The sequence below is a fragment of the Danio rerio genome, chromosome 21 (assembly GCF_052040795.2).
Source record: "Danio rerio strain M-AB ecotype USA chromosome 21, GRCz13ab, whole genome shotgun sequence".
Classification (NCBI taxonomy): Eukaryota; Metazoa; Chordata; class Actinopteri; order Cypriniformes; family Danionidae; genus Danio; species Danio rerio.
Window position 1 is genome coordinate 1,982,501 of NC_141041.1, and position 12,481 is coordinate 1,994,981.

Genomic DNA, 12,481 nt, shown 5'->3' on the forward strand with positions numbered 1-12,481 from the left:
GAAGTAATTACTTTATGGTATTTACATTTTTATTTCAACGTTTTATTAATCTATTCTTGTTATTTATTAGGTGATGCAGTGGCGCAGTAGGTAGTGCTCTTCTCTCATAGCAAGAAGGTCGCTGGTTCGAGCCTCGGCTGGGTCAGTTGGCGTTTCGGTGTGGAGTTTGCATGTTCTCCCTGCGTTCGCGTGGGTTTCCTCCAAGTGTTCCGGTTTCCCCCACAGTCCAAACACATGCGGTACAGGTGAATTGGGTAGGCTAAATTGTCCGTAGTGTATGAGTGTGTGTGGATGTTTCCCAGAGATGTGCTGGAAGGGCTGGAAGGGCATCCGCTGCGTAAAAACGTGCTGGATAGGTTGGTGGTTCATTCCGATGTGGCGACCCCAGATTATTAAAGGGACTAAGCCGACAAGACAATGAATGAAGGAAAGTTATTTTTTAATAGTATATTTTCATAATATTATATCTATTATATTATTATATGTACGTGTGTGTGTGTGTGTGTGTGTGTGTGTGTGTGTGTGTGTGTGTGTGTGTGTGTGTGTATATATACAAATGTAATATAAAAATGTACATTTTGACAGCTGCATTAACATTATTTAATTATTTAATACTTTAAACAGAATATTACAGGATGTTATGATTATTAAACAATTATATAGATACGCAAAAATGTTCATTAGTTAAGATGCATTAGTTACTGCAAATACATTTGATGCATTGGTTTGTATTTTTTAATCTTAATAAGAATATCTGAGGTCTAATAAATATTCAGCTTTATTTCTCTAGCGCTTTTACAGTGTAGACTGTGTTAAAGCAGCTTCACATAGATGACAGTGAACTGAAACAGTGTCAGTGCAGTTTTCAGAGTTGAAGTTCAGTTTAGTCATTCATTTTCTTGTCCGCTTAGTCTCTTTATTAATCTGGGGTCGCCACAGTGGAATGAACCACCAACTTATCCAGCATATGTTTTAGGCAGCAGATGCCCTTCCAGTCACAACCCATTACTGGGAAACATCCATACACAATCGTTCACACATACACACACTACAGACAATTTAGTCTACCCAATTCACCTGTACCGCATGTGTTTGGACTGTGGGGGAAACCGGAGCACCCGGAGGAATCTCACGATATTCACACTCCACATAAAAATGGCAACTGACCCAGCCGAGGCTCGAACCAGCGACCTTCTTGCTGTGAGGCGATCGTGCTACCCATTGTGTCACCGTGATGCCTAGTTCAGTTCAGTGTGGTTTAATACTCACTGCTGAAACACTGAAGAGCAAATCAATCCATTGAGAGCAAGCCAGTGACGACAAATGATTATAATACATGCTTTAAAGGTATTTTCCATTCATATTTCATGCAAAATAATGACATTTTAGCATGTACAATTTCAGTGAGCGTCATTAAAGATATTTAAAGCAGCGTATTAAAGCTAAACCCTGTTTATCTGAGATGCTGATCTGTCTGTGATGACTATTATTTCCCTCTTCTGGTCAGATATGTTGCAGGCTCCAGTCTCTCCTCTTTATACAGCATTATTGACACTAATTGGCATTTAATAAACAATTAAAAGCTCTGTCTCTGCACCCAACGGTCGCCATGGAGACGGCAGCACTTCAATAAGTATACCCAGGCGAGTAAACAGAGCTGCTGCTGATTTCTGGGATAGTTACGTTTCTTAAATGTTGTGCAAACGTTAGCACTTAACGCTGTTAACATGGTGGATTCTTGTCATGATGAAAAATGTTCTTAGTGTATTACAGGTGCAGTATGTAAGATTGACACCCAGTGGTTGAGCTAGGTATTGCATGCCTGATTCAAAACACATGCAAGAGAAGGTTGCCAGATTGACAACACCACCAGAATCGAGCCTTATTATCAAGCATAAAGGCTGATTTAAGTCATGTTGTAAATAAAAGCAGTGAGATTGAACTTTAGAACTGAGACTCAGTGCAAACCAACACATATCAGTGATTCAGCATCTACATTTAATCATGTTAAAGAGGTTTAATATGTATTAATTCGATTATAAAGCTTAGCATTGTGCTGGAGTGCAGTGTGTGCACTATTCTGTGCTTCTGGATGGCTGTATTTACATTTCTGTCGTGTTTCGTCTGGTGCAAACAGCCGAATTGCTCATCACTGTGTCATGTAGCGTGTTGTTAGGACACGAGGTTACAATGTGACCTGCTCACCTAATGTGTACACTCGTAATATTTATATTATTTGCTAATTAATAACCACCTCATGTGGAATAATTATATTTTAAGGTGTAAATGATTTTGGAAAGCTCATCTTGTGAATATTAATTACAGTAGCTGACAGAGTTTCAGTAAAGATTATCAGTGTCTCATTATTATTCATGAGCAAGTGTCCAATGAGCACGCAGCATCCTGTTGTTGGCGCTGACTGAAAAGCTCAGCTCTAGGAGAAAAAAAATTCTAATCAACAATGTTAGTTAATGTGTCATTATTTTAATTAAATAGACATGAATTTAAAGCTCATCTCATGAATATTAATTAAAGTAGCTCTATCAAACTATATTGTATTTTTAAAAATTACCATAGCTGCTATATTGTTTTAAATGAATTGAAAAAAATCGTCATCAAAAAACCATTCTATAATTTATAATAGCTATATGTAAATACATTTAAAAGCTCATCTTGTAAAAAAAAATATTTATAATTTTTATTGATGCTTTAATAACAAACAAACAAACACTAAACATACACCGGAAAATGAGAGTAACAATAATGATAGTAACTAAACAGAGCTAACTATACAGACTTGTATGTTTTTATTCTGTGAAACATCATTGCAGAAATATTATAATTATATGTACACATTTGAAAGCTCATCTAGTGAGTATTAATTACAGTAGCTGACGGCACTCATTGCGTCTGATTAATATTCATGAGCGAGTGTCCAATGAGCACGCAGCAACCTGATGTCGCTGCTGACAGAAAAGCTCAGCTCTAGGACCCGGATCAGAGAGTGTATTTAGTTTTTTTCAATTAATGATTTTAGTTAATGTGTTATTATCATAATTTTATGTAAAGGAATTTAAAAGCCCATCTCATGAATATTAATTACAGTAGCTAAAATTAAATCATGTTGTATTTTTTTAGTACAATAAGTAGCTGCTATATTGTATTAAATATTTAGAAAAAAATTGTCACCAAAATATCATTCTATAATTATGATGATCATATGTAAATATATTTGAAAGCTTATCTTGTAAATATAAATAATTATTTTTATTCATTTTTATTGATGCTTTAATAACAAACAAACAAAAACTGAACATAACCCCAAACAGACTTGTATGTTTTCTTTGGTGAAACTTCATGCTATAAATATTATAATTATATGTAAATAAATGTTGAAAGCTTATCTAGTGAATATTAATTACAGTAGCCAACGGTGCTCATTGGCGTCTAATTAATATTCATGAGTGAGCGTCCAATGAGCATTCAGCAACCTGTTGTCAGTGCTGACAGAAAAGCTCAGCTTTAGGAACTGAAACAGAGAGTCTATTTTAAAAAAAAAATTCTAATTAACATGTTCTTAATTAATGTGTTGTTATTATTATAACTATATATGCATGAATTAAAAGCTCATCTCATGAATATTAACTACGGAAGCAGTATTAAACTATATTGTATTTAAAATAACCATAAGTCGCCGCTATGTTATCTTAAATGTCTTAGGGGGGAAAAATCATCAAAATATCGTTCTATAATTATCATAATAATATGTAAATACATTTAAATCTCATTTTGCGACTATTAATTATTTTTATTGATTTTTATTTTTAACAAACAAAAACTGAACATACACTGGAAAATGATAATAACAAAAATGATAGTAACTAAACAAAGCAAGTTATATGATAATATAATATAAATACATATAAAACAGTTTTAAAGGAAATTAAGAGAAATGATAATGATAGAAACTTAACAGAGCTAACTTAACAGACTTGTATGTTTTCTTTGGCGAAACATCATTGTAAAAATATTACAATTATATGTAAATAAATTTAAAAGCTTATCTAGTGAATATTTAATTACAGTAGCTAACGGCACTTATTGCTGTCTGATTAATATTCATGAGCGAGTGTGCAATGAGCTCGCAGCAACCTGTTTTCGCTGCTGACAGAAAGACTCGGCACTAGAACTCAGATTAGAGAGTGGATTTTTAACTTTTTCTAAATAATAATATTACTTAGTCTGTTATTATCATAAATATATGTAAATAAATTTAAAAGCTCATCTCCAAAATAATAATTACAGTAGCTGTATTGAAAAAAGAGGCTGCTATATTGCATTAAATGTTTTGGAAAAAAAATGGTCACCAAAATATCAATCTAGAAATATGATAATTATATGTAAACATATTTGAAAGATCATCATGCAAATATTAATTATTATTTTTATTCATTTTTCATTGATGCTTCAATAACAAACAAACAAAAACTGAACATTCACAATAAAATGAGAGTAACAATAATCATAGTAACTAAACAGAGCTAACTAAACAGACTTATGTTTTCTTCAGAGAAACTTCATTCAGTAAATATTATAAATATATGTAAATACATTTAAAAAGTTAATTTAGTGAATGTTAATTATAGGAGCTTACGGCGCTCATTGATGTCTCATTAATATTCATGAGCGAGAGTCCAATAAGCGCTCAGCAACTTGTTGTCACCGCTGACTGAAAGGCTTGGCTCTAGGACCCGGATCAGAGGGTGTATTTTTTTTATTTTTTTCCAATTGATAATCTTAGTTAATGTGTTGTTAATGTCATCTTATGAATATTGATTACAGTAGCTGTTTTGGAAAAAAAATCGCCATCAAAATATCGTTCTATATTTATCAGAATTATATGTAAATACATTTAAAAGCTCATCTTGCGAATATTAGTTATTTTTATTGATTTTTATTTTTAACAAACAAACAAACAAAAACTGAACATACACAGGAAAATGATAGTAACAAAGCATAGCAAGTTATATGATAATATAATATAAATACATATAAAACAGTTTTAAAGATGAAGGAAACATTTGAATAAATAAAAAAAAACAAGGCAATTACAGATGAAAGACTTTCGTATTTATTAACATAAGGGAAATGTTTTCTTCGCCGAAACATCATTCGATAAATATTGTAATTATATTTAAATAAATTTGAAAGCTCGTCTAGTGAAAATTAATTGACGGTGCTGATTAATATTCATGAGCAAGTGTCCAATGAGCGCGCAGCAACCTGTTGTCGCCGTTGACAGAATGGCTCGGCTCTAGGACCCGGATCAGAGCGCGCGGCCGCGGGGCTGGAGACTGTCGGTCTCTTCAGATCATCCTCACATCATCATCTTCACCACACTTGAGGAGATATGATTTCAAATTTCAGCGTTTCACAGATCTGCAGATTCCCGGTCGAATGAGGCGAGGACAGAGGAACGGAGAGATGAAGAGCGGGAAACACCTGTGATTAAAATCCGCCCATCAGCCGCTGAGATGTGAGTAAATCACCGATAACTGAACAACATCAGAGCTCGCTCTCTCTCTCTCTCTCTCTCTCTCTCTCTCTCTCTCTCTCTCTCTCTCTCTCTCTCTCTCTCTCTCTTTCTCTTTCTCTCTCTCTCTCTCTCTCTCTGTGTGTGTTTGTGTGTGTGTGTGTGTGTGTGTGTGTGTGTGTGTGTGTGTGTGTGTGTGTGTGTGTGTGTGTGGCGGAAGCCTGAGTCACCACACACAGACTGCGCAACAACACAACTTAAACACTTGTACACATGAGTGATGCCTGCATGTTGTGCTGTACTGACAGAGCTAATTAACGTCTTTACAATGATGTTACCATGTTTTGTGGGCGTTTACCATGATATTGGCTCTCTGTCATCTTCCTTGCTGCTTAATTTCCCTTAATATCACCATGGTAACATGCTAGTACTGTTGTGTTGTCGACACAGCATCATAATGCAGTGTTTGGAGCTGTATTTTTACGCTGCTAGCATCATTTATTGGCTTTTTTTTCTTTGTAAATGGTTGCAAATCATGTCTGATATTGCTTGAGGAATTCGTGTGGTGCTTTATTGGTTTTTTAAGATGACTCTACAATCATTTTACCTAGAAATTTGGGCATAATCACATCAGTTACTGCTTGATTTCAAGTGTAATAAACTGATATGACACTAATAGATTTAGATTTGTAGGTTTTTGCTATATTTACCATGGTATTACAATGGTTATAGGGGTGTAGACCATAGTGAAGATGTCTTACTGCTTGATGTAAAGTATCAGTAATAACTTTAACTCTATAATGTCTTTAAAATCGTCATGGTACAGGTTTTTAAATATATAGATTGTGCTATAACGTGTGTATTTACTTTGTTAATAGCTTTTGGTAATGTTTGTTGGTGCTTTCTCGGCTTCTTTCTCTTATTTTATACATGTACATTATTATTATGTAGAACTTCTGAATTAATTGAAGAAGCATGTTATGCTGTGTTTCACAATTAATTTTATTTATTATTTTTTATATAATTATTTTTTAGGGTTTTTTACCTTTATTGTAATAAGACAGTGGAAATTTAGAGACAGGAAAGTGTCGGCAAAGGACCTTGAGCCAGGAATTAAACTCTGGTCGCCGTGAACACCTTAGTGTCATGTGTTTCGACACTAACCACAAACTGAAACACATTGTCTAATACACCTGAAAACATTACTATTATTTTTGGCTTTGTCCCTTTATTAATCAGGGGTCGCCACAGTGTAATGAACCGCCAACTTATGCAAAATATATTTTATGCAGCTGATGCCCTTCCAGTTGCAACCTAGTACTGCAAAACACCCATTCACATACACCCATACACTACGGCCAATTTAGGTAATCAGTTCCCCTATATCGCATGTGTTTGGACTGTGAGGGGAACCGGAGCACCTGGAGGAAACCCACCCCAACACGGGGAGAACATGCAAACTCCACACAGACATGCCAGCTGACCCAGATGGGGCTCGAACCAGTGACCTTCTTGCTGTGAGGCAATCGTGCTACCCACTGTGCCACCATGCTGCCCACCTGAAAACGTCACAATATTTATTGTGTAAAGCTTAATTGTCTGTCTTATGTTCGTGTGTTGAACGCTGATAGCTTTACACATTGATTTAAAAGCTATCATGATTTTCTCTGGTGCTCTTAAACTCCGCCCCCTGCAAGCTCACACTCATTTGCATACACATTTGTCAGCCACACCTATATCTTAAGGTTCAATAAGTAATATTGCAACACAGCAAGTCCCGCCCACAAAAGAGGAGGAAGCATCTGTTGGTACTTTTGTTAAAATAATAGTGTTTATTTTGAGTTGTTGTTTTTTTGAATGTAAGCTGATTAAAATAAATATATTCATTCATTCCTTTTCCTTCGACTTAAGGCTGGTTTATACATCTGCGTTGAGTGCATTTATACTTTTGATTTCTGTTTGTGTTGCCCTGCCAAACTGCATTGTGGATTTATTGGCGTCGCTTCAGTGGCATTGCTCGCTGCAGAAGTTGGGATTTTCTCAACTTTTCAAGCACTGACGGAAGCGTCAGCCAATCAGAACGCAGTATGCAAAAACACCAGCTCAGACAGTAATCAATTGCTGACTAATTTCTTTGGCTGGCACTGCTGTGAGGATCACATCAGCCCCAACTTCCACCACGTCCTCTGTCAAGCGTTGACACTGAAGCCTCGTGTAAATGCCCCATTTAAATACAATTTGCAATAGTGCTCATTCATTTTTGGTGGGTGCTCCTACATTTTTTCTGGTGCTCCTAAATTCTTTTTGGTAATCCTAAATATCTGAAGTTGGGAGCCCCGGTGCTCCCAAGTAAAAAGTTTATTTTGAGACCTGTCATCCATAAGTGGAAGATGATTAACCACCCAGGACTCTCAGAGCATCAGAAACTAAACTCTCTGCTCTGATGAGACTCAAACTGAACTGTTTGGAGTGAACGCCAGGCGTTACGTTTGGAGAAAAGCAGTGAAGCATGGTGGTGTTGGCATCATGCTGTGGGGATGTGTTTAAGCAACAGGACCTGGAAGACTAGTCAGGATAGAGGGAAAGATGAATGCAGCAATGTACAGAGACATCCTGAATGAAGACCTGCACAAGAGTGCTCTTGACCTCAGACTAGGGTGACGGTTCATCTTCCACAGGACAATACTACTAAGTTAGTTTTTTATTATTATTATTATTATTATTATTATTATTATTATTATTATTATGTTTATTATTATTATTATCATTATCATCATTATTATTATTATTATTATTATTACTATGTTTATTATTATTATTATTATTATTATTATTACTATGTTTATTATTATTATTATTATTATTATTACTATGTTTATTATTATTATTATTAATATTATTATTAATATTATCATTATTATTATTATTATTATTATTAATAATATCATTATTATTATGATTATTATTATGTTAATTATTATTATTATCATATTTGTTTATTATTTTTCTTATTATTATTATTAATATCATCATTATTATTATTATTATCATTATTATTATTATTATTATTATTACTATGTTTATTATTATTATTATTATTATTAATAATAATATTATCATTATTATTATTATTATTATTAATAATAATATCATTATTATTATGATTATTATTATTATGTTTATTATTAATATTATCATTATGTTTATTATTTTTCTTCTTATTATTATTAATATCATCATTATTATTATTATTATGTTTATTATTATTTTTTTTATTATTAGTATTATTATTATCATTATTATTATTATTATTATTATTATAATTATTATTATTATTATTAATAATAATAATATCATTATTAATATTATTATTATTATTGTCATTATGTTTTTTATTATTATTATTATTATTATTATCATTATTATTATTATTATTATTATTATTATTATTATTATAACAGCTCAGGGATGTTCAAGGACAGCGTGTGTGTGCACTTTCTAAAGATCTTAGTTGAATAAAGGGTTGGAAATTAATGCTTTTGATATTGTTTTTTTAATCCGATTCATCAATTAATCTGAAAAATAATCAGCAGATTAATCGATTATTAAAATATTTGTTAGTTGCAGCCCTATTTTTGACACCCGTTGTCTTTGCCAATTTTTTAATTCACTGATGTCGTTTCTCTGTTGTTTTTCTCAATATCACCCCCAACACCCAGTGCAGTGAATCAAGCATCGCGTGAAAAACACACCAAAGCAGAAAAATGTGTTTTCCGAGCAGAGAAGTTCCCATGTGTGATGCACACCACCTGAGCAGAGGGATCTGCTGTAGATGCTTGTATATTACTAACAAACCCTCTTATTGAGCGTAGTGCACTGCCATTATTGATCTCCTGAAGGCTGTATAATAGACACAACACCAGTGTCAAATGCTTATTGATTCCAGTCACTTCAGAGCTGTGGAAATAGAGCTCTACAGTATAAAACCTCTGTAAAACAGATATTGGTGAAACTCCCTTATTGATAATATGATGAATCCAGCGATCAGTCTTGGAGAAGACACACGAAGGAGGCCGAGGAGTCCAATTAGCATCTATCACTGATCTATTAGTGCTCTTAAATCTCGTTAGTGGACCGCGTTTGTGTTTACTGAAGAAAATCTGACTGATGTTTTTGACTAAGCAAGACTCACCACGCTCGGCCTGGGGGCGGTTGCCAAGGCGATATTACTGCACATGCTTATAATGTGGTTATTGTTTGTATTTATATAGTTACTAGGGTGTTGTGGGTGGTTGCCATGGGTGCATTTACTGTATATGATTACTATATGGCTGGTGGGTGGTGGCCATGGGCACTGTTACTGTATATTCTTACAATATGGTACTGTTTGTGTTTATTCTGTTGCTAGGGTGTTTGCCATTGTGCTGCTACTGTATGTGCTCAATATATGTTTACTGTTTGCATTAATGAAGTTGCTAGGGTTTTTTTTTTTTGAAGGGGGGGGGGGGGGGGTGTTGCCAAGGGGACAGTTACTGTATATGCTTACAATATGGTCATTTTATTTATATGCAGTTGTTGTGGTGTTGTAGGTGGTTGCCAGGGTGCTGTTACTGTATATGAATACAATATGGTTACTGTTTGTATTTATGCAGTTGCTAGGGTGCTATGGGTAGTTGCCAAGGTGATATTACTGTTTATGTTTACAGTATGGTTACTGTTCATACTTATGCAGTTACTAGGGTGTTGTGGTTGGTTGCCAAGGATGCTGTTACTGTATATGCTTACAATGTGTTTTTTTATTTAGGTAGTTGCTAGGGTGTTGTCGGTGGTTGCCAATGCAATATTATATGCTAACAGTATGGTACTGTTTGTATTTTTGCAGTTGTTAGGGTGTTGTCGGTGGTTGCCAAGGTTATATCACTGTATATGTTTACAATATGGTTACTGTTTATACTTATGCAGTTGCTAGGGTGTTTGTGGTTGGTTGCCAAGGATGCTGTTACTGTATATGCTTACAATGTGTTTTTTTATTTTATTTAGGTTGTTGCTAGGTGTTGTCGGTGGTTGCCAATGCAATATTATATGCTAACAGTATGGTACTGTTTGTATTTTTGCAGTTGTTAGGGCGTTGTCGGTGGTTGCCAAGGTGATATCACTGGATATGTTTACAATATGGTTACTGTTCATACTTATGCAGTTGCTAGGGTGTTTGTGGTTGGTTGCCAAGGATGCTGTTACTGTATATGCTTACAATGTGTTTTTATTTTTATTTAGGTAGTTGCTAGGTGTTGTCGGTGGTTGCCAATGCAATATTATATGCTAACAGTATGGTACTGTTTGTATTTTTGCAGTTGTTAGGGTGTTGTCGGTAGTTGCCAAGGTGATATTACTGTATATGTTTACAATATGGTTACTGTTCATACTTATGCAGTTGCTAGGGTGTTGTGTGTGGTTGCCAAGGTGATATTACTGTATATGTTTACAATATGGTTACTGTTCATACTTATGCAGTTGCTAGGGTGTTGTGGGTGGTTGCCAAGGGTGCTGTTACTGTATTATGCTTACAATGTGGTTGTTTGTATTTATGTAGTTGCTAGGATGTTGTCGGAAGTTGCCAATGTAATATTATATACTAACAGTATGGTACTGTTTGTATGTTGCTAGGTTGTTGTAGGTGGTCGTCAGGGGGATATTGCTGAATATGCTTACTATATGTTCACCGTTTGTATTTATGCAGTTGTTGTGGTGTTGTGGGTGGTTGCCAAGTTGATGTAACTGTATATGGATACAATATGGTTACTGTTTGTATTTATGCAGTTGCTAGGGTGCTATGGGTGGTTGCCATGGTGAAATTACTGTATATGTTTACAATATGGTTACTGTTCATACTTATGCAGTTGTAAGGGTGTTGTGGGTGGTTGCCAAGGATGCTGTTACTGTATATGCTTACAATATGGTTGTTTGCATTTATGCAGTTGCTAGGGTGTTGTCGGTGGTTACCGATGCACTGTTATATGCTAAAAGTATTGTACTGTTTGTATTTAGGCTGTTGCTAGGGTGTTGTCGGTGGTTGTCAGGGTGCTGTGGCTGAATATGCTTCTTTTATGTTCAGTGTTTGTAATTATGCAGTTGCTAGGGTGTTGTGGGTGGTTGCCAAGGGTGCTGTTACTGTATATGTTTACGATATGGTTGTTTGTATTTATGCAGTTGCTAGGGTGTTGGTGGTTGTTGCCAAAGGGACAGTTACTCTATACGCATACAGTATGGTTACTGTTTGCATTAATGCAGTTGTGGGTTGTTGCCAAGGGGATAGTTACTCTATATGCTTACAATGTGTTACTGTTTAGATTATTGCAGTTGCTAGGGTGTTGTGGGTGGTTGCCAAGGGGACAGTTACTCTATATGCTTACAATAGGTTACTGTTTAGATTAATGCAGTTGCTAGGGGGTTGTCGGTGGTTGTCAGGGTGCTGTTACTGTATATGTTAACAATATGGTACTGTTTGTACGTATGCAGTTGCTAGGGTGTTGTCTAGGTGCTGTTACTCAAAATGCTTACAATATGGGAACTATTTGTTTTTATTGAGTTGCTACGGTTTTGGTTAGTTGTCAGGGTGCTGTTACTATATATGCTTACTATGTGGTTACTGATTATTTTTATGCAGTTGCTAGGGTAGTTGTAGGTTGTTGCTAAGGGGCTCATTCTGTTTATGCCTTTTATAAGGTTACTATTTATATTTTTGCAGTTGCTGATGTTACTGTAGAGTCAATGTTACTGTATATGATTACTATATGGTTGCAATTTGTTTTTATGCAGTTGCTAGGGCGCTTAGGGGTGTTGCCAAGGCAATGTTACCGCATATGATTATTAAAAGGGTGTCACGGTGGCACAGTGAGTAGCACGATCGCCTCACAGCAAGAAGGTCGCTGGTTTAACCTCTGCTGGGTC

At 35.0% G+C, this 12,481-nt stretch overlaps 1 protein-coding gene across 2 annotated transcripts in view; it reads left to right on the forward strand.

The window, feature by feature from the left end:
- Window positions 1–5,328: 5,328 nt before the first annotated feature.
- Window positions 5,329–12,481, forward strand: part of rab27b (RAB27B, member RAS oncogene family) — a 64,398-nt gene continuing 57,245 nt past the window's right edge. For both annotated transcript variants that reach the window (XM_087300552.1, XM_087300553.1), the window contains exon 1: window positions 5,329–5,536. Coding sequence is in view for 1 of the 2 variants with exons in the window: in XM_087300553.1 (XP_087156679.1) it covers window positions 5,535–5,536 (2 nt within the window). In the remaining variant the exon portion in view is untranslated. The remainder of the gene's footprint in view (window positions 5,537–12,481) is intronic.